Below are 24,413 nucleotides of genomic sequence, written 5' to 3' on the forward strand. Positions count from 1 at the left end.
TTTGCAAAGCTCATTACTTGACAAAGAATTCCTTATCGAACATCTTTAAATGATAAGCTTCTCTGGTACATTTGAAATCAGAGTAAACTTGTAATTAATTTATAGACCAGCATTAAACAAGGAATGCTGTCCGAGGGTTCGGGATGTGGATTCTTCGTGCTCCTTACCACTGGCTGCTTTGGCCTCCTCTGCTGACCAGGCCCCCAGCAGCACTGAGCCAGAGGTCTTGGCAGTGCTCCTTCGAGGAGTTAAAAATAACCCCAGACACTGAAATAAAAACACACAAAGAGAGACCCAGTGAGTTAAGGGCCAAGGTCTAAAGTGGGATCCGGGATAACCAGGGCAGAAGGTGAAAGTAACTCTAAGATAAAGCCTGTGTCTCTCCAAACCAAATATCTGGAGACCCCAAATGAAAACACAAAGACAGGATATTTCAACAGATCTTCTCTAATCTTTCTGTTATATTTGAGAGAAGCTCAGGGAAGGAAGAGGAGCTTTCGATGTGAAAAGTAGAGAGAAAGTGCAACCCGGTGCAGGAATTTGCCAGTCTTTTCTGAATGAGGAGACAGATGGCTGGCCTCATCCTGGAGCAGCTGCTGTGAGGAAGAGGCCCCCAGCAAGATGCCCAGCTTCTTTGAGAGCCCTCCACCTCTGATTCCACCTTCAGAGCACCCAGAGCTTGAGGAATGATCCGGAAAACCCCGAAGACGGGGACAGGATGGGAAGGCAGAGATCATAACATAGAATTGGTTAACACTTGGCCTTATCCTGATAGATTTCTTTTTTTATCTCCCTAAGACTATTGAGCCTGCCGTCCAAGAAGGATAGAAGGTTTTAGGAAAATGAGACTGTTTCACAAGCAAAACCCACCAATAAAGAAACAGCTTCAAACCTTTGAAGGAATAAATAGAGAAAGTATTAAAACTATTTTAGGTCTAAATTTGGGTACAAAACTTTGGACCATGGTAGACACAAGTCAAGTATTGGGCAAGAACTTCCCTCTAGTTCTGTAAATCATTCAGTCATCATTTACTATGATCTGCTTTACAGCCAGCCTGCATTTTTCACTTAGCAAGAGCAAAACCTTTGGCACTCTGTGGGTAGCAGTGTAAAAATCATGTGGCAAGGAGGTGTGCCTTTGGGTTAAGTATCACCAAACAGTGTATTAGTAGATTCTGGATGAATGAAGATGTCTAGTTTCCAAAATATATTTTACTTATTAAGAAATGAAATAAAATGTATAGGGACAATTAGTCTTCATTAGAGATATTAGAATACCAAAAGAATAATCAAGAAAGCCAACGAGTGTTAACAAGGGTCATTTATATCCATAATAATGTAACGCCCCACAAGAAAGACTAATAATGTCAAATATATATTTTGTTTTGTTTTTTAAAGATTTTATTTATTTATTTATTTGACACAGAGAGAGAGACAGCGAGAGAGGGAACACAAGCAGGGGGAGTGGGAGAGGGAGAAGCAGGCTTCCCGTTGAGCAGGGAGCCCAATGTGGGGCTTAATCCCAGGACCCTGGGATCATGACCTGCGCCGAAGGCAGACACTTAATGACTGAGCCACCCAGGTGCCCCAAATATATATTTGTTTAATGACTAAGACACTTGGTTGTTAGATCGACATATTAGGAAGCTAAGCATGAGCGTTTTCTTTCTGATAATGGAAGTATATTTAAAAGTAATAGTATTTTTTTGTTGAAGTATAATTAATGGACGGTATTATAGTAGTTTCAGGTGTACAGTATAATGAATCAGCAATTCTATACATTAGTCAGTGCTCATCATGATAAGTGTATTTTTAATCCCCATCACCTATTTCACTCATCCCTCACCCACCTCCCCTCTGGCAACCACCAGTTTGTTCTCTGTATTTAAGAGTCTGTTTTTTGTTTGTATCTCTTTTTCTCTTTGTTTGTTACAAGTATGTTAAAAATCCATCAGGTCTCATATATAAGGAAGTTTTGACCTTCCTTTCAAAGAGTTACTAATTGTCATCATGTGTGGATTATGTTTTTCTGTGGACGTTTTCTTTCTTTCTAAAAAATTGAGATATAATTCACCTAACCATAAAATTCATTCTTTTAAAGTGTACAATTCAGAGGTTTTTAGTATATCGGCAAAGTTGTGCAACCATCACCACTATTTAATTCCAGAACATTTTCATCCCCTCAGAAGGAAACTCCATGCCCGTTAGCAGTCCCTCCACATTCCTTCTCCCTGTTAGTGTCCTAGGCAACCACTAATCTACTTTTGCGTTCAGTGGACCTGTCTGTACTGGACATTTCATATAAGTGAAATCATACAACATGCAGCCTTCTTCGTCTGGCTGCTCTCACTTAGCATAATGTTTTTAAGGTTCATCCTTGTCTTAGTATGCATCAGTGCTTCATTCTTTTTTATGGTGGGATAATTTTCCATCATAGAAATATACCACATTTTGCTTTAGCCATTCATTGGTTTATAGACATTTAAGTGCCTGGAAAGGTTTTGGCTTGTTTTCACTTTTGGACTTCTGGAACACATTCACATGCACATTTTTGTGTGGCTATAGGTTTTCAGATATCTTGGTTATATAGCCAGAAATGGAAATACTGGGTCATGTGTTAACTCTGCGTTTTACATTTTGAGGACCCACCAGCCAGTTTTCCAAGGGCCTATACCGTTTTACATTCCCACCAGCAATCTGTGAGGTTCCAGTTTCTCCATCCCCTTGTCAACACTTGTTTTTGTCTCTTTTTTGATAAGTCCCTCTTCATGTGGGCTGTGTGGCGGTACAGAGTTTCAGTTTGGTATGATGAAAGTTTCCAGAGTGGATAGTGGTGGTTGGACAGTGATGTGAATATACCTAATGCTACTGAATTATGCAATTAAAATGGTAAAATTTTATGCGGTGTATATTTTACTACAGTTTTTTTTTTTAAAGTCCTTCTGAATGGAGGGGAGGATTAAAAAGTAGGGATGTTATAGAGTGTACATTCAGGAAGTATATAGTTATTCTTAGTTACGTTAGTTCGGATACATCTACCTCCTCTCCCTTCTAGCAATGCCCTCCTCTGTGTTTTGGCTTCTCAGGCTGGAGGCAAGAAAGCTGCAACCTGTCTGACCTCACTGCAGTGTGTAACACCTGCTATAGAAGAAGAAAAACCCCATCTTTTTTATTGTAGCCATCCTAGTTGGTGTGAGGTGGTTTCCATGGTGACTTTCATTTGCATTTCCCTAATAACCGATGACGTCAAGGGTATTTTCATGTGCTTTCTGGCCATTTACATATCTTTTTTGAAGAAATATCTTATTGAATCTTTTCTGCACTTTTAAATTGGTTCTTTTTATTGCTGAGTTGTAATAGTGCCTTATATATTCTGGGTACTGGTGCCTTATCAGATTTATAATTTGCAAATATTTTCTCCCATTTTGTGGGTCGTCTTTTCACTTTCTTGATGGTGTCCTTTGAAGCACAAAACTTTTTAATTTTAAAGAAAGTTCAGTTAATTTATTTATTTCTTTTATTTCTTGTGCTTCTTTTGATGTCATTTCTAAGAAACCATTGCTTAACCAAGGTCACAAAGATCTATGTCTGTGCTTTTTCTTGGAATTTTATCGTTTTAGCTCTTATATTTGGAATTAATTTTTGTACGTATTATGAGATAGAGTTCCAATTTCATTCTTTGTGTGTGGTTATCCAGTTGTCCCAGCACCATTAATTGAAAAGACTATTCTTTCTCTCATTGAATTTTCTGTATACCTTTGTTGAAATTAATTGACTATAAATGAATGGGTTTATTTCAATGGGCTTACTTTCAATTCTATTCTATATGCACAAATGTCTATACTTTAGCCAGTATGACACAATCTTGATTACTATAATGTTTAGAAATCAGGAAGTGTTAGCCCTTCAGCTTTGTTCTTCTTTTTTCAAGATTGTTTTGGCTATTCTGAGTCCCATACATTTTCATATGAATTTTAGGATCAGATTATCAGTTTCTGCAGAAAAGGCAGCTGAGATTTTGATGATGGTTGTGTTTAATCTGTACATCAATTTGGGAATATTGCTGTCTAACAATGTTAACTGTTCCAATCTGTGAACACAGAACTTTTTTCATCTTATTTATATCTTCCTTAGCTTCTTTCGATTATGTTTTTTAGTTTTTGGTGTATAAGTTTTGCATTTCTTTTGTTAAAATTATTTCTATGTATTTTATTCCTTTTGGTGCTATTATAAATGAGATTTTATTTGCAGATTATTCATTGCTAATATAAAAAAACACAACACAGTTGACTTTTGTACCTTGATCTCATATCCTGCCACCCTGGTGAACTCATTTATTAGTTCTAAGAATTTTTTCACTCTGTGTGTGTATTCCTTAAGATTTTCTATATACAAGACTAAGTCGTCTGTGAGTAGAGATAGGTTTACTTCTTTCTTTCTAATCTGGGTGCACTTTATTTATATTTTTTGCATAATTGCCCTCCACACTCTTCAGGACAGTGTTAAATAGAAATGGTGGACATCCTTCTCTTATTTCTGATCTTAGGAGCAAAGCATTCAGTCTTCACCATTAAGTATGATGCTAGCTGTGGGTTTTCTGTAGAGGCCCTTTTTCAGACTGAAAAATTTCCCGTCTATCCAAGTTCATTGAGTTTTTTTTGTTTTCATGAAAGGGTGTTGGATTTTTTTTCACATACTTTTCTGCATTTATTGAGATGATCATGTAGCCTTTGTCCTTTATTCTGTCGATATGGTGTTGTATTACATTGATTGATTTTCATATGTTGAACCCACCTTGCATTCCTGGGATAAATCCCACTTGGTCATGGTGGGATTTATATTTTGCTGGATTCAATTTGCTAGTATTTTGTTGAGGATTTTGCATCTATATTCATAAGAGATATTAGTCTGTAGTTTTCTTTTCTCATGATATCATTGTCTGGTTTTGGTAAAGGGCAATTTTTTTACTCAAGATATTTTTGTAGCATTTCTTCTGGGCTGGCCTTCATAGCCATACAACAAAAAAAATCACTCTCACCTTTTATGGTCATACCTCACTCTTACTATTATCTTTAGTTACTAAAAATGGTATTACCCAGTTTTATCACCTACCATAATCACCATATTTGGCTCAAACATCCCTGAGCTTTTTCTCAATATCCCTGAGAAACAACAAAACCACAGTGGTAACAGTAAAGTGCATGAGCTGTGCTCATGTTGAAAAGTGTTGAGCACTTTACAAGAATTATTTCACTAATCTTCACAAAGCTAATAAATAAGCACTACTATTATGCTCATTTCACAAATAAGGAAATGGAGGCAAAGAGATGTAAAGTAACTTGTCCCAGTTCCTTCAGCTAGTAAGAGCCTGAGCCAGGGTTCAAAACCTGGCACTGGACTCTCAAGTTCATGCTCTTAACCAGTATGTTTCAGCATTAAGAGTTTCCAAAAACGGGGGCACCTGGGTGGCACAGCGGTTAAGCATCTGCCTTTGGCTCAGGGCGTGATCCCAGCGATCTGGGATCGAGCCCCACATCAGGCTCCTCCGCTGGGAGCCTGCTTCTTCCTCTCCCACTCCCCCTGCTTGTGTTCCCTCTCTCGCTGCCTGTCTCTATCTCTGTCGAATAAATAAATAAAATCTTTAAAAAAAAAAAAAAAGAGTTTCCAAAAACGGATGTGTTTTAAGTATTTGAGAAAATTTCAGAAGAGGTGGTGCAAAATTTTTTTGAGAATGTCTGCATATTTGGAGAAAGCATATGTACCTTTTTGGGAAACTATTCTAAAGATCCAAAATATATTATTTATGAGAAAATATGATAGTCGTGTTTAAAATATTGGTCACATTGTCTTGTATGGCAATGAAGATCTTTAATATTAAATGGTCTTGTCCAGTATTTTTACTTCCCTACAAGTTCTGCATAGTTTATAGAAAAAAATCATCTAAATTCCATTTCAAACTTTTTTATTTTCAAAGAAAAATAATGTGAGCAATTCTTTAAAAGGATCCTTCAACAGTAAAATTTTAAATGCCTTGCCCTTGAAGAAATATTACAAAGTTGGTGTGTTGATTCTTCCTGCTTGCAGGACTTATTAGGAACACCAAAGCTTTAACTTGCATTCCTTCCCTCCTGTGTATCAAAGGCACACACTGCACACAGCAAACACAAAAATAAATCTTATCAAATATGAACATATTACATGAGACACTCCACAAGAGTGTGGAGGGCAAAGAACATATTACATGAACTGTTAATTGTCAATCAACAGCTTCTTTTCTGCACCTACTATGTGAGATGCCCCAGGAGATGGGAGGTAGCAGAGTGCGGACGCCAAGGGCACAGGTTCTGCACTCAGACAGCCTTGTTGTGAGTTGAGTTCCACCACGTATTCATTACATTATCTTGGGCAAGTGTCTCAATCTCTTTAGGCTTCAATTTTCTCATCTGTAAAATGAGGATAATAATAACACAGTTATGTGAAGATGAAATTAGATAATCCACATGTAACCCTTGTCAAAGTGTCTAGCACATGGGAAGCATTCATTAATTAGTTACTATTAGGAAACAAAAAATTGACTGGGATAGCCTCTCTTCTCAAGTAGTTTATAATAACAGTAATAGGAAGCATAAATAACAGTAGTAGGAAGCAGGATATTCCATACACCAAAAGAACAGAACGAACAAAGTGTTAATGGGGCTTTAGCAACCAAAGGACACAAAACAGCTGGAGAGGAGAGGTGGGGATAACAACTGAATTGAGCTCAGAGGAAATGGTAGTAACTCAAAGGCAATCAAAGGAGATGGGGTGGAAAGAACAGCAAAAGCAAAGGTATAGAGGTGGAAGAGAGCCCTGTGTGGTCAGACTACTCAGTGGGTAGGGTTTCTGAGAAGGAGTAATGAAAAATAAAGCTGGAAATGAGGCTGGACATCCCTGACTTCCAAGTTAGGGAGTTTGGCAGTCATGTGGTGTGTCTGAAAATATTTTAAATGAGATTGGTAAATGAAAGTTGATGGTTTGTTTTTGTTTTTTAGATTCAGGATCCAAAATCATTTCAATTTAAAAAGCATTTTAAATTCTTGGGGAGTCACCGATCTTTTTGATCCACTCAAAGCTAACTTGAAAGGAATTTCAGGTAACACTTCTTCTTTCAAGCTTTTTGGCATTGTGCTTGGGGGCAGTTTTGTCATACTTTGATTAAGGGATTTTCATCTACAGAGGCTTCAATGGTATGGTCAGACTTAACATTATTTAAAAGAATAAAGAAAGCTTTGCTTTATATAAGAATATGTTGCTTCAGATAACAGCCAGATTTGGGTTGGACTTTGTGGGGGAGGAGTGTTTCTTGAGACTTCTAAGCACCATTTTTTTTAAAGACCACCTATAGGGTGAGGTCAATGGCCATTGAACACAATAGAACTCACCCTCCCTCTGCCTGTCATGACTAGGAGCATGCCGGGGACAGTGGTGCAGTAACAGGGCTCTTCATTCGGACTTCCCACTGTCATGCCAGTCTTGCAGTCGCCCTTTGTTTCTACCTCTTCGCTCTCCCTCCCTTCTTGTACCATTTCTGTCCTCTTCTCATAAACTAACCTTGAAACTTTCCCTCATCCATCCAACTTCCTTTCTTCACATTACTCATGTACCTGTAATCTTGCCCTAAAGTGTTCTCCTTCCCAAGCCCATATTAAATTTCTTTGCCCCTAGTAGACACGCTACTACTAATCAACAGGAGCCGTATTTGCTTATGATCTCACAGGGAACTGACATCAAATATTAAAAAAGAATGGAATGCTGAAACCTTATGTTCCAGAATCTTAGAAGCAATTAGTTAAACCGTTGCTAATTCCAAAGGCTCAGGTCTGTTTCTGCTCTGGATAGTAATAAATTATCTGTCTGAAGATGATACCATAGCAGGTATTTTCATTGGCCTTGATGATTTCTTTGCCTGATGAGCTTCAGAATCTCCATGTTAAATGTTAGAACCTCATCACACAGAGTTTTCTAAAGCTTTGCTCAAAATCTTATTAAGCAATCACACACACACACACACACACACACACACACACACACACACACAGAGGAATTTGGTCCAAAAATGCAGTCTTGGCTTGTGCTTTAGATGTAACCAGACAAACTGAATGGCAGTTACTTATCAAATACAGCACAGGAGGAAGGATCTATTCTAGAGTGTTTAAAACACACCAGCGCTGTTCTCATTACCTAAACATGCAAAGAGATAAGCAAAGCAATAGTCAGGCTTGGGCACAGTGCCCCCAACAATGCTTGGTGCACAGTGGCTATCCGATAAATATTGTTGACTTGGTTGAATGACTCAATCAGAAATTTTCCCTGGTGACACAGCATAATCTGACACTGTAGGGAAAAGAGGAAGACTAGAGTGAAAGGATCAGAGGTCAAGGAAAGAGGAAGGGATAAAGAACTTGAGGGTACTCTATCTTTAATAATGTGCAAAATCCAGTCACAGTATCTTCTTGTGACTTCAGAGCTCAGCTAGGGCATTCCTGCTGCTGCTGCTGCTACCATTCTTCTCTTGATCATTCTAGTTCAAAACTGTGGGGCCATTCTCAACCTTTTCTTCCACACCACTACATTCAATTAATCACTGGGACTCACTGATTGTTCCTTCATAGTTCTTAATCTCTCTGCCTTTATGTCCTAGAAGTACATCTCAAATGCCATTAATCCTATGTCCTCCAATAGGACTGAGCCTAACCCACCCACATCATGCAGCTCCCCTACTGATTAAGAGCTCCAAGGTCCATAAGATATAACAAGCAACCTAGTTTAGAAAGAACAATTTTTCATATCTTTTTTATAATGCAGTCAAAGTCTATGTAGATTTGTTCAAACCAGCAGAAATATAGGCTCATGGATCTAACTTGTTAAATAATTATTGAGCAGTTAGCATGCCATGTGTGAAGCTTGAATTCATGTTTCTTACTGATAAAACACATTAGCTTTATCTTCTCCCATAAAGTTTTTTTTCCTCTAACACAGGGTCACCAAACAATAATCCAATCCCTGTTTTTGTAAATAAAGCTTTAATGAAACAGCCACTCCCATTTATTTACAGATCATCTATGGCTGCTTTCCTGCTACAATGGCAGAATTAGGCAGTTGCAACAGATACCTTATGGCCTGCAATTGCCAAAATATTTAATATCTTGCCCTTTACAGGTAAAGTTTGCCAACTACAGTATTGCTTTCCAATGTCCTTCTTTACACATAATCAAGAGACTAGACACTTCTGTGCCTAAGTGAGCTGTTGACTTAATTATGGAGACATGGTGACTGACTCTGTCTAACAAATAGTTTCATCATTCCTAAAATGAGGTAGCTACCACCCACCTCACATTTTACTTATGGAAATACAATTCTTTAATATATAGCAACGCATTAGCAGAGAGCTTGCCAGAAAATAAGTCATCAGGAAATGTTGGTCTCCTTTCTTACAATTAATAAGAGGTTACCAAGCTGTTCTGTACTATTGATAGAAGCTCAAACCACAGGGAACATTTGGCCTTTTCTTTTCATTTGGTTCCAATGCCCAGAATAATTTTACTCAAGTTCTCCTTCTCCATTTAAAAGTGATTCGTCTCTTCCTTCGTGGCATCAAATCCTTTCCTACTACCTGAAAAAACTTGTTCAGTATCATCTCAAGGCCCAACTGAGCCCAGGTTATAATTTTTCTCCCCAGACATCCTTGACACTATATGTTATAAAGCTTTTAAGAATAATTCCAGTTTCACTTATACTAAAGGTACCAGCAGGAGATATACTTCTTGAGCAATCAGAAGAATCAGGAGGCTTTGATACAAAGCCATGCTTCCTAATCCAAGAAATACTTCTTTTGCATAAAGTTAAAACTTCGAAGAAACTATCTTATTCTTAACTTTTATAAATGAATAATTAGTTTCCAATCTCTGCTCCGTGAGAACTACAAGCTCTGAGTTACTACAACTTAAATGAGCAAACCACACATAGTTGTTTGATTACATACCGAAGTTAACTTATGCCACACCAGATGACTGATCAGAGCTGCAATAGGTCATCAAGATGGTGAGATAAGTCATTCCCAACTTCAGTCCCCCTCCTAAGAAGGCCAACTAGCAACTATCCATAGACAAGTCATGACTGTGGGAATCCCAGAACCAGATGTGAAGCTGATGCCCCCTCTGAACAACAGAGACTGAGAAGGACCACATTAGGACAGTAAGAGGAGCAGCTACACTTGGACTGCAGGCTGACACAGCACTGCCCCAAGAGTGCCCTCTCAGGCCTACTACAATTTCTCCAGTGAGAAAAGAAAGTCAAGGTGGATAGCCAACTCTTCCAGTGTTGTAGGACACTTTCTGGAAGATCCATTCAGGTCTTGCCTCCTGGGGACAACTTAGGAATCAGATAGAGATGGAGAAGTGGGAGGCAAGTGTTACATTAACCAGCACTCAAACCTTGGCAGACCATGTTCCTGCCTATAGCAGTACCTAAGCAAAGACTCCAACCAGCAGGAATGCCCATCTGCAAAGCCATCCTGGGGCCCCATATGGCCAGAGAGCTTGGTTGGCAGTTCTGCCTGATTTGGGTCCCTAGTCAGTGGGCCATACTACCACTCTACCTTGCAAGAAAGCAAATTCACAGCCCTACCCAACTGCTAGGCATAGTTTCAAGTCCCATCCATCAAGGAAGCCTGACAAGAGAACCCAGCTAGCTGAGAAGCCCTCCTACAGCTCTGCTTGGGTGGAGAAACTGGCCAGCAGCCCTACCCAACTGTTGAGCATATGCCCTACCTCCACATAACCAGGGAGTCTGAAGAATGACCTTGGGCAGCCTTGCAGCCCAGCCCACAGTGCTACCAAGTCACAGAGCCCAGCCTGCAGCCCCACCCAACTTCAGGGCACAGCTGGCAGCCCCACCTGAGCATGGAGCCTGGTCAGCAGCACCATCCAGTTGGGAAGCACAGCATGAGGCTACCTGACCAGGAGAGATTGTAGTCCCTCTCATAGTTACCCAATCATGGTGTCCACCCAGTGGTACCACCCTGCCAGGGAACACAGTCCACAACCTCATCAACCAAGAGTTGATTGCAGACTTAGGGGCTCAACCTGACAGTGAAAGGGTTGAGCCACTAACTCTGACATAGCCAGAAGCACTGCCTGAACAGTGAGCCCACCCAGCCACCCTGCTTGAATACAGAACCCAACCAGCAGTCCCATCCAGCCATAGAAACCAGGCAGCAGCACCGCCCCTGCAAACTCAGAGCACATGGAGAGGCTTTGCCCACACAGAGATGATGATAGTAAGCCCTCCTCCCCACAAATTCTACCAGCTGACTGGTAAAGGTCTTTCCTTACCAAAGCAAACCTGTAAAGCCTGGAAAAGGAGACCACTTACTGAAATGCACAGATACCAATACAAAGAAGGACCATGAAAAATCAGAAAAATATACCATCCAAAGAAATGAATAAAGCTCCAATAACTACCCTAAAATATGGAGATGTATGAACTGTCTGACAAAGAATTCAGAACAATCCTCTAAAAGAAGTTCAGCAGACTACAAGAGCACAGAGACAACTAAACAATATTAGGAAAATAGTGCATGAACAAAATGAAAAGTTAAAGAAATAGAAACCATCGAAAAAACTGAAACAAAACAAAACAAAAAACCCAAACAGAGACCCTAAAGCTAAAGAATAAAATGACTGCACTGAAGAATTCAGTAGAGAGCTTCAACAAGACTCAGCCAAGTAGAGGAAACAAGCAACTAGAAGATAAATCATTCGAAATTATCTAGTCAGAGGAACAAAAAGATAAAAAGAATGAAAGAGGGGGCACCTGGGTGGCTCAGCTCTTAAGTGTCTGCCTTTGGCTCAGGTCATGATCCCAGGGTCCTGGGATCGAGCCCCAGATAGGGCTCTCTGCCTGGCTGGAAGCCTGCTTCTCCCTCTCACACTCCCCTTGTGTGTGTTCCCTCTCTCACTGTCTCGCTCTGTCAAATAAGTAAGTAAAATCTTAAAAAAAAAAAAAAAAGATAGAGTGAAGAAAGCCTGTGGGAATTGGGCAGTCCCCAAAAGAAAAAATATACTCATTATGGGAATCCCAAAAGATGAAAGGAAAAAACAGGGAAAGTCTGCTTAAAGCAATAATGGCCAAAAACATCCCCAAAATGGGGAGAGAAATGGGTTTCCACATTCATGAGGCCCAAGGAATCCCAATAGGTTGAACCCAAAAAGGGCTACACCAAGACACATTATAACTAAATTGTCAAAACGAAGACAAAGAATTTTAAAAGCAGCAAGAGAGAAGAAACAAGCTACATACAAGGGAACCCACATAAGATGATCAATGGATTGCTCAACAGAAACTAGAGGACAGGCTAGAGTGGAATGACACCTACAAAATTTTGAAAGAAAAAAACTGTCAGTCAAGAACACTATACCTGGCAGAGTTGTCCTTCACAAGTGAAGCAGAGATAAAACTTTTCCAAACCAACAAAGGCTAAGGGAATTTATCACCACTACACCTGCCTTACAAGATATGCTAAAGGACATTCTTCAAGCTGAAATAAAGATGCTAATTAACACCGTAAAAATGTATGAATATGTAAAAATCACTGTAATGGTAAATATATAGTCAAAATCAGATTCTCTAGTATGTAATAGTGGTACATAATTACAACTAATCAGCAAATTCAGTAAAGTTGCAGGATAAAAAATGAACATACAAATATGAGTTTCTTTATACTAACAATGAACTATCTGAAAAAGAAATCAAGAAAACAATTCCACTTACAATTGCATCAGAAACAATAAAATACTTAGGAATAAATTTAACCAAGTGAAGTGAAATATCTCTACATTGAAAACTTCAACACACTGATGAAAGAAACTGAAAAAGACACACATAAATGGGAAAACATCCTCTGCTCATGGATTAGAAGAATTAATATTGTTAAAGTGTCTCCACTACCCAAACCAATCCTCAGATTCAATGCACTCCCTATCAAAAGTCCAATGGCGTTTTCCACAGAAATAGAAAAAAAAAACTCTAAAATTCGTACGGAACCACAAAAGACCCCAAATAGCCAAAGCCATCCTGAGAAAGAACAAAGCTGGAGAATCACATTCCCAGAGTTCAAATGCTATTACAAATCTATAGTAATCAAAACAGTATGGTACTGGCATAAAAACAGACATGTAGGCAAATGGGATAGAATCAAAACCCCAGAACTAAATCTAGGTATATTCAGTCAACTAATATTTGACAAAGAAGCCAATAATACTCCACAGGGAAAAGATAGTCTTTTCAATGAATGGTATTGGGAAAACAGGATATTCACATGCAAAAGAATGAAACTGGACCCGTATCTTACAACACTCACAAAAATTAACTCAAAATGGGTAAAGACTTAAAATGTCTGAAACCATGAAACTCTTAGAAGAAAACATAGGAGAAAAGCTCCTTGAAATGGTCTTGGCAATGACTTTTGGATCTGACACCAAAAGTATTAGCAACAAAAGCAAAAAAAAGTGGGACTACATCAAACTAAAAGTGTCTTCATAGCAAAAGAAATAAAATGAGGGATGCCTGGGTGGCTCAGTTGGTTAAGCATCTGCCTTCAGCTCAGGTCATGATCCCAGGGTCCTGGGATTGAGACCCTCATCGGGCTCCTTGCTCGGCAAGGAGCCTGCTTCTCCCTCTGCCTGCCATTCCCCTTGCTTGTGTGTGCGCGCTCTCTCTCTCTCTCTGACAAATGAATAAAATCTTTTAAAAAAAGAAAGAAAGAACAAAATGAAAAGGAAACCTACAGAATGGGAGAATATTTGTAAACCACATATCTAAGGGATTAATATCCAAAATATATAAGGAACTCATACAACCTAATTGTAAATAATAATAACAGTCTGATTTTTAAATGGACAGAGGATCTGAATAAAAGTTTTTCCAAATAAGATATTCAAATAACCAACAGCTACATGAAAATGTGCTGATCATCACTAATCATCAGGGAAATGCAAATCAAAACCACAGTGAGCTATCACCTCATACCTGTTAGAATAGATATTATCAAAAAGACAAGAGATAACAAATGCTGGCAAGGACGTGGAGAAAAGGAACTTTGTACGCTGTTGACAGGAATTTAAATCAGTCCAACCATTATAGAAAGCCCTATGGAGGTTTCTCAAAAAATAAATGTAGAACTACCACATTATCCAGCAATTCTACTTCTGAGTATGTGCCCAAAGAAAATTAATTCATTATCAAAGAAATCAATGCACCCCCATATTGATAGCATTATTTACAATAGCCAAGATATGGGAAAAAGTCTAAGTGTCCATGAGCAGATGAATGGATAGAGAAGCTGTGGTATGTATATTTTGATGGAATATTATTTAGCCATAAAAAAGAGGAAATTCTGCTATTTGCAACAACTTGGAAAAACCTTGAAAACATTATGCTAGGTGAAATAAATCAGAGAGAAAGACACTGTACGACCTCCCTTACATGTAGAAACTAAAAAAAATCAAACTCACAGAAACAGAGTAGATTGGTGGTTGTCAGGGGCAGGGAGGGAGAGGAATTGGGGGGTTGGGTGAAGGTGATCAAAGGGTACAAACTTCCAGTTATAAGTTCTAGGGATGTAATGGGTGACTGACTATGGTTAACAATGCTGTATTATATATTTGAAAGTTGAGAAGACAATAGATCTTACAATACACACAAAAATTGTAACTATGTGAGGTGATGGAGGTGTTAACTAATCTTGTTGTGGTGATCATATTGCAATATATACATATATCAAATCATCACATTATACACCTTAAACTTACACAATGTTATTATCAATTACATCTCAAAAAGCTGGGTGGCAGGGAGATGTAGGCTTAAGGAGAAGAATGAAGAAAGTAATTGACCACAGCCTGGCTCCAGAGGCCATTTCAGATTCTTTTTAGCACTCTCTCCATATATCCAGGGCTGGGTGCTATGTGACACACTCCATCTGTTACAACTAAGTGATAAGATAAGAAAGATAAACTAGAAGCGAAGTCTGGCAATAATTGTTTTAAAGCCACTAAATTTGCCAATAGTAAGTAATAATAATTGGAAAGACAAATGACCCAGCAAATGATGTTTAGCCTGCATTTTGCGAAGCTGAGGACCAGATGTTGGGACATTGATTTACATTTTGCAAATCTTGTGTTTATACGTTGTCATTATGAAGACTCTTCAACCTTTTGAGAGTATGATCAACCATACACAAAAAATGATGGTCTCCACTAACAAAGGGGAAAGAGGCACTGAAACAATCATTTGGGTGAAACTTGCCAAAGACCCATTCTGTGCTGTACCCCTGTGATTCTATGGATACCAACCAACATTTCCTTACAAGTGAAATCAGATTAAAGAACATTAAGGCAGCTGTTTTTATGGGGAAATGAAATTAACGTACAATGTGAGGAGTGTCTGTTATTCATTCATCCAACATTTACTGAACATAATTAGGTACCAAGCATTTAACTACCATGCTAGTTAGGTGAAGTAAAAAATATTTAAAATTAATAAAACAGCTTCTGCCTACTAGGAGCTAGAAATCTAAAAAGAAAGGTTGACGTGAATACTTGTAGAAATTATGGAAGAGTGGAGAGTATGACAGGAAGGAGGGTAAGAAGAATCTTAACACTTCACTTTGGATATTGAAATGTAATATAGGAGCGAATGGGTTTATGATGGGCTACAGTTTGCCAGAGGGCTAATCTGGTACATCTAGAGACAGGGGATGATGCGGGTTGTTCCATGGGGAAACATTACATATTATAGTCCTCCTGCAGAGACTCACTACAAATACTATCATATAAGCAGCTCTAAGAAGTCCACTATTAAAAACAAAAACACAAAACTACTCAACTGCATTTCCCATTTTAATTAATCATGGATCCCTTTTTATAGCATAGCACCTAGAAACAATCTTGGGAACCAATTTTGGGAAAATAGGTTGTACGACCCTCAGTGGCACTAAGTAGCTGCCAACACTGCAGAAGATGAACCCAAAGCAGGAGAATCGCTTTGTGCTTGGATTCTTCTCCGTCACTTTCATTAGTCGCATTACATTTCAATAGCTGCTTAACAAAAGTACGCAAATAGAGATCTGTAATGTAAGATCGAGCAAGAAGAGAAACACAAACCTACAATGATCCCTGAATTCTTCTTTTGATCACAAATGTTGGTCTTCTAAAATGTTTAACTCTTCCCAGAGATAAAATGTAAGAGAGGTATGGATGCTGGGGCAAGACAGGCCATGGGTCTTGGCTCAATGGCTCTGCAAACATGTAACTGTCAATTATTGGACCACTCCTGTAGTGTGATGGAGAAAAGCTATTTAAATGAAAACTCCTCAAGAAACTGTAATAGCCAAGCCTATCTAACTGGAGACTCATTCATACGAATTAGTCCTATTTTTCATTGTGCCAAGGTGCCTAAACTCTAACACAACCACATTTACTGTATTTTAGCTGGTAGAGAGTTTCAGAGTGAACCTCTGCTAACTTCATTGACACTGATTTGAAATATTCAGATACCACATCACAGTAATGAGGTCAGATTAGTAAAACCTCATGACCATCAGAGAACCATTATTTATCCAAAAAAATTCTAATTTTGGCACTGCATTTCAGTTTGCCCAATGAGCTAGTGAGAGAAACTATGAATTAGAAATTTCTTTTCTAAAAGATCCTACAGAAAAAGACCAACTGCTAAAAATCAGATTCTTCACTGGTTTTAGGACAAATGATACCAGATGAATGTTTCCATTGATTTTTCCCTTCCTCTGGCCCTTGTCTGGTCCCCTTCAATGATGCTGGAAAATAACTGTTTCTTACAACAAATATAGCCAACTCACAATTTCCTGTGTATACCTTATTTAGAAGATGGATGAATTGCTGCATATCCTATACTCGGCTGGTTTTATTCTCTCACGACATTCATTTGCATCTCCTTGTATGTGCATGAAAAATGCAAAACAATTTAATTAGTCTAAGATGAAACAAAGCAGCTCTCTCAAAATACATCATGTATATTGAAATGATTATTTTAAGACTCGTGCCACAGATCCCTTTCCAGTGGCTGCTGGAGTTGACTAGAATACTTCTTGCAAGGTGGTATTTTTTTGTGGCAGGGTGGGGTGGAAATGGGTGCTGCACTGTCAGTAAACCTGCAAATGCCCAATTTCTACTTCTTATCAAGTGTGGGACCTCAGAGCACTTAACAGCTCATTCTCAAAAGAAAGGGTAGGTATAACTATCTAAAGTTCTAAAGATTCTTATTTTCCTTCGTTATTACGTCAAGTACCATGTCACTGTGGAGAGTTGTTTAAAAATGATTAATGGTTAAATTACAAAAGGCTATCAATTCCTCTAAAGTAATCATTCATATTCCTTTTTGCTAAGCTTCTTTGAAACTGTTAGCACACTTATCATCTTTGCAGATTCTAGCCCATGGGGCAAATTAATTGCATAACTGAGTGCAGTATACTGAATGCAGTCATGCAGCTTTAGACACATTTTTAATACACTGAGTTATGCCTTTTAAGGTCCATAGTTCAAACCTGTGACTGTCGCTTAAAACTGGCTCTTAAAACGCAGTCCAAGAAAGCATTCGGGCAAATCATCTTAGAAGCTGGCTGAAAATGCAGATTCTTGGGCTCCAGAATCCATTCTAACATGTACTCTGGCAATTCTTATACCACCAAAGTTTAAAAAATACTGGCTGAAGGAAAGATTTCAGTATTAACCAGAAATTACTTTGAAAACTATTGAAAAAACAGGGCACAGCTCTATATAGTAATTTGGGAGGGATTATTTATTAAATTCACCAAATCTGAGGTTTTAAAAGTTACATAAAATATTGCAGCTTAAGAATATTCCAAACAAATCTCTCCCTAGCTATAGTAAGCAGCATGAGAGACTGTAATTAAGTTAAGTACATTCTTTAAAAATACGCTCAAAATCCTTAAGCTAAATGCATTAAAAATGGAAATAAACAATTCACATTTTTATTTCCTGGGATTAGGCCAAGATGGCTTTTATGTTTCCGAAGCAATCCACAAAGCCAAGATTGAGGTTTCAGAGGAAGGCACCAAGGCCTCTACAGCCACAGGTATGCTCATAAAGGGGTCAGCAGCACTCAGTCACACTGCTTGCCCTTATCTGCCTTGTCAGATTTATCCAGTTCAAGCTCTGCATTTCTAAACCTTCCCACTAAAAACCCCAGTCCAGATGTGGAATAGCATTTTTTAAAAAGAAATGTTAACACAGAGCAAAGAGTTTGAAAAATGATGGGAGAAGAGAAATCCATTTTGAAAAGGATTTGTCCCATCATTCCCATAAACAAGGAATGAAGTCATTCTGAAAATTACTTTTAGTAAGGAATTTATTCCATGAGGTATTTTGAAAATGGGACACAGGGTTGGCTAAGTGACATCGTCTTAACTTTCCCATTTGTAGCCCCATCATAACACTAAACAATGAAATATCATTAGGATCCTTTTATTTCTTCAAAATCAAGGGATATAACTGACTTCATATCCAATTTTGATAGTGACTTTCCTCAAATGAATAGAAAATGCAATGGATTCTTCTATTCTTTTTCTGTCCTGCAGCTCTGTTGTTACTGAAAAGGTCTCGGATTCCTTTTTTTAAAGCAGATCGACCATTCTTCTTTTTCCTGAGAGAACCCGACACAGGTAGGGCAGTATTTTTTGACAGAATTCAGATAAATATGTATCAGCATCTTTCTAGCAAGAAGCGCCCACTTGTCCACTGTGGCCTAGAACAAGCATTCTTTCTAGCTAGTTTCTATGGCTTTGGAAGCTTCCCAGTTTCTTGTCGCGTATCCTCAGAAAGGGAAGTGTTCCATAACTACAGAGGAAACTAATATCCTCCATGTTGTTTTTGACTTCTCCTTCAGCTCATTTTTTAGTTGATGCGGATTTTTAAAAATTCAGGTTTCTACTTCTGGGGAGACTTAGAAAGATCATGAAAGTAAAATAAATGATAAATCTTGACTTTTCCCCCAGTTGTTGCCTCGCTTTCTCATCACTGTAGGACAAAAGATAGTTCCTTCAGGGGACTAGCATATCCAAGTAGTCTTCTGACTCCGCAACCCCAGTATTCTAGTGAATGGACCTGGATTTCTAGTTTTTCTGTTGATCTTTCTCACGCTTGCTGAAATGCCACAAAAATCAAGTGTTTGCCCTCGTACTTCTAAGTCCCACTTTGCAATCTCATCTTAAGCCAAAGATGGTATGGTACAGGCAAAGCCTTAGCACATCGGAAGGACAAGCAGAGGTCCTTTCAGCTTCAACAATGAACAAAGTACTCAAATTATTCCTCTCAATGTTCCCCCTCCCCCCTGACAATTATTTATCAGCCTGGGAAGGAAAAGAGATTCTCAGTAAAGAGTTGTTGGCAAGTCGAAACAATGTGTTAAAAAGAAATAGGATGGAACAAGACTAACAAAATCAAGCAAAAGTGGATCTACTTTAACTAAACATCAGGCATTATTTTTATTTATGGAGAGAAAAAAAGTCAAAAGTTAGAATAATGAGAATTACGCATAGGTTTTACACAAATTGTTAAGGAAATACTGTCAACATCATTTTATCTGAGAATCATTTGCATACTGCTGTAACTTGTGCTAGAAATCAAAGGAACACTTTTGTGACAAAAAGGATGAAGATAATCATTCACTAGGAAATAATCTATTTGGGGATTATTTGGGGAGAAAAAGTCCATCAACAGAATATATCCTCCTAGGGTTTCACCATGATCATTCCAACCCCATGTTTATTAGATGAAATTGTCACTTATCACTCAGAACAGCAACAGAGAGCCCTCTCTTAGAAAGGATACATGTCAAAAAAATGAAAGATGAAAAAAATGACAGGTTCTACTTCCTCAAGAAACAGAGACAGGACTAAAAGTGAACAGAAAGGTCATTGTCAAAAGCTGATAGCCAATAAAAGTTGATGACAGTTAAAAGAGAATGATTTCTCTTTTGGAATTCAACTGCATAAAAATGACGTAAAACTTTTGAACTAGTAAAGGACACACCACTATTTCAATGATAGTTTTCAGAACTGCCTCAATAAACAATGAAAATAAAAGGCTAATCCAAAACCAGTTCCATAATCCGCCGCACGTCTAAATCTAGTCCTTGTGAATTTATTTACTCTTTCCGGGAGGTATTTGCCTACATAATTCAAGGCAAAGTGGCTACTCTTCTGGTGAGAGAGGGGTATTAAAGAGATAGAAATCAGTCTCAGCTTTCAGTACACCAAACTGATAAATCTTACTGATTAGGGCAAATAATGAATCCATTGACAAATGGGACACATATGGGAACATTAAGAAAAATGATCTTAATCTTAAGATTAAACTGTTGGAGAATATCATTTGACCTGCCTAAAGCCACCCGGTGATCTAAAGGGCCTAAGAGGCATGATATTCCCCTGAAATATACCCCCTCCCTCCCCTTTGCTTACAAGAATTCTGTAGTATTTTACTAATTTAACTAATATGCCCAGTTTCTTAAAATGTAAAAACCTGCGAGATGGGATATTAAGCTTGAGTTTCAATTGGTTTCAAACCTTGTGACTAGGTCTTGGATGCAGCAGGCTATAGAGTAGGATGGCGGAGATTAAGGACAGAAAGAGGAGACTGAAACTGTTTCTTCTCCCAACTCCCTCTAGGGTTCATCACAAAAAAGGTAATAAAGGTGAAGGGTTTAAAGTAAAGGATTATTACCTCATGAGCAATCTGTAAAATGGAAATAAGACCTCCTGATAAGGAAAGCTGCTAAACATCGGAAAAGACTGAATCCCTTTCCTAAATATTCTTGTTAGTAAGAACTTTTATCTGAACGACTTGTAATCCCTTCTATTAATCACAGAATCGAAATATACATAAAGACAATTTAAGACCAGACAGTATATGCTGGATGTTGTGTAGCTCTTGAATTTAGCAGTGACTGCAGGTAATTACCTTAACAACTCCAACTATTAAATGATATCCTGCTTTAAAGGTATTTGTAGAGGTAAAAAAGGTTTAAAGAATTGCATATGAAAATACTATGTAACATTACATTAAATGCCTCTTTTTCTTGACAGGATTTGTCTTCAGCATTGGGAGAGTTTCAAATCCCCTAGACTAAATTAAGAGATCTCAAGCATGTTCTCCACTTTCATCTATGATTTTCTTTATAAAAAGTTACAATTGCATTCTGCTATACCCTTGAAATTTTAAAAATGTTCTGCTAAAGTGTAAAAAGATAAGGGTATGTGATTTTCAAATATTATGAAACTAAAATTCCATCAATTTTACTATAATTTTATAAATTTATTTTGCCCTCTCTTAATCTAAATGTATTTTAACCTTCCTTTCTACTGGTTACCCCAAAAGCACTACAAGGCACAGCAGTGATCTGTGAAAGGTGAGTGAGTGAGTCTGGTCATAGGGTCATGTCCTCAGTGAAGACACATGAGGTCATGCTGGACTGAAGTGAACAGGGTTGGTTTTTCCTTATGCTGGGTAGTTCAGGGGGAATGCACAAGGAGCAAAGTCATCTTAAATGTTTCCTTTCCATTTAGCCTCTAAACAAAATGGAGAGTTTATGTATTAGATTAGCAGAGAACAAAGAGATCCCCTTTGAACCCCCAATTTGTTGTGGGACTTTCGTAAGCATGGCATCAAGCTGCTAAAGACTAGACATTTCAGAGTATGTGGTGTACCCCAAACTTACAACTCCCTAACTAACAAACAGCTTCAACGTAGTGCCATCCACAATCCTAGTGAGAAAGGAAAAAGGTGTTGGGAGTAAAGAAACCAATATTAAAGATGTATGTTTTTAAACAGCTTTTAAAGTGTCTGCCTATTTGCCCCAGATACCGTCATTTCTATTAGCTAGGCAGAAATGGGAGTATGTTGGTGTGGCCAACAAAATCTAAGAACATAGAGTAAAAAGACAATGCAGGTTATGTAACAGGTAATTACAGTTAGCTTTAACAAATATGAACTTCAAGTGGTGTATTTTTCCAATGCTTAAAAAGCAAGGCCTTTAAAATTCCATTATCCTTAAGATGGTTTTAAATGATTACTTTAAATGTGATTATTTCCTAAACCACACAAGAGTAAAATAGAGCATTTATTGATGGAATAACAAAAGTGCTTTTCTTAAATATTCTTCAAAATACATTTGTACAACTTACAATAATATATCCAAAATAACTGTATATACAAAACATTACCTAGTTTTAATGTATGTGCTTTTTTCCCCAAAAATTACAAAGTAACTTCTTTTTTATTTTTTTGGCAAAGTTCAACCTTAACAGAGGTGACAATTTTAAAGGTTGGTTTAAGAAAATAGAACCTGAGGGAAATTGACACGCAAGAGTCAATGACAAGCAAGAGATTTGGAGGAATATTTTTAGTTTGTTAAATAAAAATGTGTTTTAGAGTGATATTTTTCACATTACAAAAATAAACCAAAATGAAGAAAAGGTCACTGTAAAATGATGGAAAAAGGATCTGTAGACTTGCTCTTAGTATTTCAAATAGCCAACAATGCATGTCAAAAAATGAATGCAAGATCACAACAGTCTTGTATTTACTTTGTATTTGGAGAAGATAGTGAAATAAGTGGCCACATTCTGTTTTCTTTTAATTGCTATTAATATGGTTGATCTGATTGGCTCTTCGATGAATTTCATCCAAGAAGTTCTCCAGTTGTTCTATTAGCATTCGTTTTTTAAACCTGTATAAAAAAAATAAGTAATAGCACTCTCAATTTCTTTTTAATGGATATAGATCATCATAAATTTTTTGGTTTTGTTTTGTTTTTAAAAGACAGAAACTGCCTTGGGAAGATTTTTCAAAGGAAAATGAAAATGAAAAAACAACAACTTTATGACATATAAAATTCACGAAGATAAGCAAATTATTTTATCAGTGCAGAATTACAGTTTGTTCCTAAAACAAATGATCCAGGCCCAGGTACAATGGAAGTTATTTGTTCTACATCCAAAAAGAAAAATTTAAAAAACCCTAACATTTACAAGGGTTACAAATATTACAACAAAATTTGGAGTCTCCAAAGCAATGACTCCAATAGCTTCTTTTGCTCTTTAAAAGATGAATGTTGAAAGGAATGTGAAAAAAGTATGAATATAATCCCCACAAAACAGAAGAAGAAATGAATTGGATGGTAGCATTAAAAAACCCTTGGGTTCTATTATAATGTGAAAGCTAGCAAATCAAGGATAATTAGATATCAGTGGTATAGGATATAGTAAACATTTAAAGTTCAAGTGACAATTTGAGATTTTTTTCACTAATATAGTAAACTAAAATTGCATTCATCTATGTAAGTACTAATACTAACAATGCTTTTTAGAGTATCCAAAAACACTGCCCAGCCTATACCCACACTGCCTCTCTACTTGTAAATTCATATGAATAGCCACCATAATATTACACATCTCTCTAAAAGGTGGCAGAAGTAGAGGGCAGGCACCAGGAGTACAGCTAAATCCAAGATGAAGTTTGAGTTGATAGAAGGTTACATAAAGAAAAGAATAGGTTAAATACTCAAAATAAATAACATGAAAAGTTACGGCCTTATCTTGAACCTTCAAAGTGGCCTACGCTCTAGCCACTCCAAAAAAAAAAAAAAAAAAAAAATTAACTGCTCTATCTAAAAGTACCTTTATGCGTAGCATGGAAGAAACTGGGGGACTATTAAAGGGTGGGCATATTTAGAAGGTCAGATAACACGAAGTTTTCTTAGAATACTAAAGAAGTCTTAAAAGAAAAATAAATGTTTTTTGTACTCCCTAAACGCATACAACTATGCTTTCCAGTTAACTGCACTTCATAGTTACCATTTATAATCTTGATCCACATTCCTTGTATTAAAGTACATAATCCTGGGCTACTGAAGCAATCAGAATAAGGCCCATTTGTCCAACTCTGCTCCCCTTAATTACATGTTTTCCCACGTACAAATGAACTGAATCCAAATATCGTCTTTCAAGGTTATTTCTAATTACTGATTAATGTTAGCTATAGTCCAAATAAACAAAGGAGAAAAATTAAAGGCGATAAGATATAAAGACCCCAAAAAGCCACAGAGTAGGATAAATGAAAATTATGCAAGTATCTGTAATCTGTAGGGAGAAAAGGTCCATAATTGGTGAAGAATTTGCGTATGGCTGTTTTTTAAGGGAACTTCTTTCAATAAACTAAAAAAAAAAAAGAAGAAGAACTAAATACACATGGGTGTGTCATATATATGCATACTACCACAAGTACAAAACAGATATTATGAAAATACTGACTGTAAGC

The 24,413-nt window shown here is 37.5% G+C and overlaps 2 protein-coding genes across 5 annotated transcripts in view; one reads left to right on the top strand and one right to left on the bottom strand.

Moving 5' to 3' along the window:
* The window catches only part of SERPINE3 (serpin family E member 3), a 30,964-nt gene extending 9,739 nt beyond the window's left edge, over window positions 1-21,225 (top strand). The window contains exons 6-9 of the mRNA XM_057306768.1: window positions 7,032-7,132; window positions 18,085-18,171; window positions 18,674-18,757; window positions 21,182-21,225. Coding sequence (XP_057162751.1) covers window positions 7,032-7,132; window positions 18,085-18,171; window positions 18,674-18,757; window positions 21,182-21,225 — 316 coding nt within the window. The remainder of the gene's footprint in view (window positions 1-7,031; window positions 7,133-18,084; window positions 18,172-18,673; window positions 18,758-21,181) is intronic.
* INTS6 (integrator complex subunit 6) overlaps window positions 19,554-24,413 on the bottom strand; it is a 178,770-nt gene continuing 173,910 nt past the window's right edge. For all 4 annotated transcript variants that reach the window (XM_048215535.2, XM_048215534.2, XM_026493208.4 and 1 more), the window contains one exon: window positions 19,554-22,824. In XM_048215535.2, the coding sequence (XP_048071492.2) occupies window positions 22,731-22,824 (94 nt within the window). In that variant the 3' untranslated portion in view covers window positions 19,554-22,730. The remainder of the gene's footprint in view (window positions 22,825-24,413) is intronic.

The sequence above is a fragment of the Ursus arctos genome, unplaced genomic scaffold (assembly GCF_023065955.2).
Source record: "Ursus arctos isolate Adak ecotype North America unplaced genomic scaffold, UrsArc2.0 scaffold_10, whole genome shotgun sequence".
NCBI lineage: Eukaryota > Metazoa > Chordata > Mammalia > Carnivora > Ursidae > Ursus > Ursus arctos.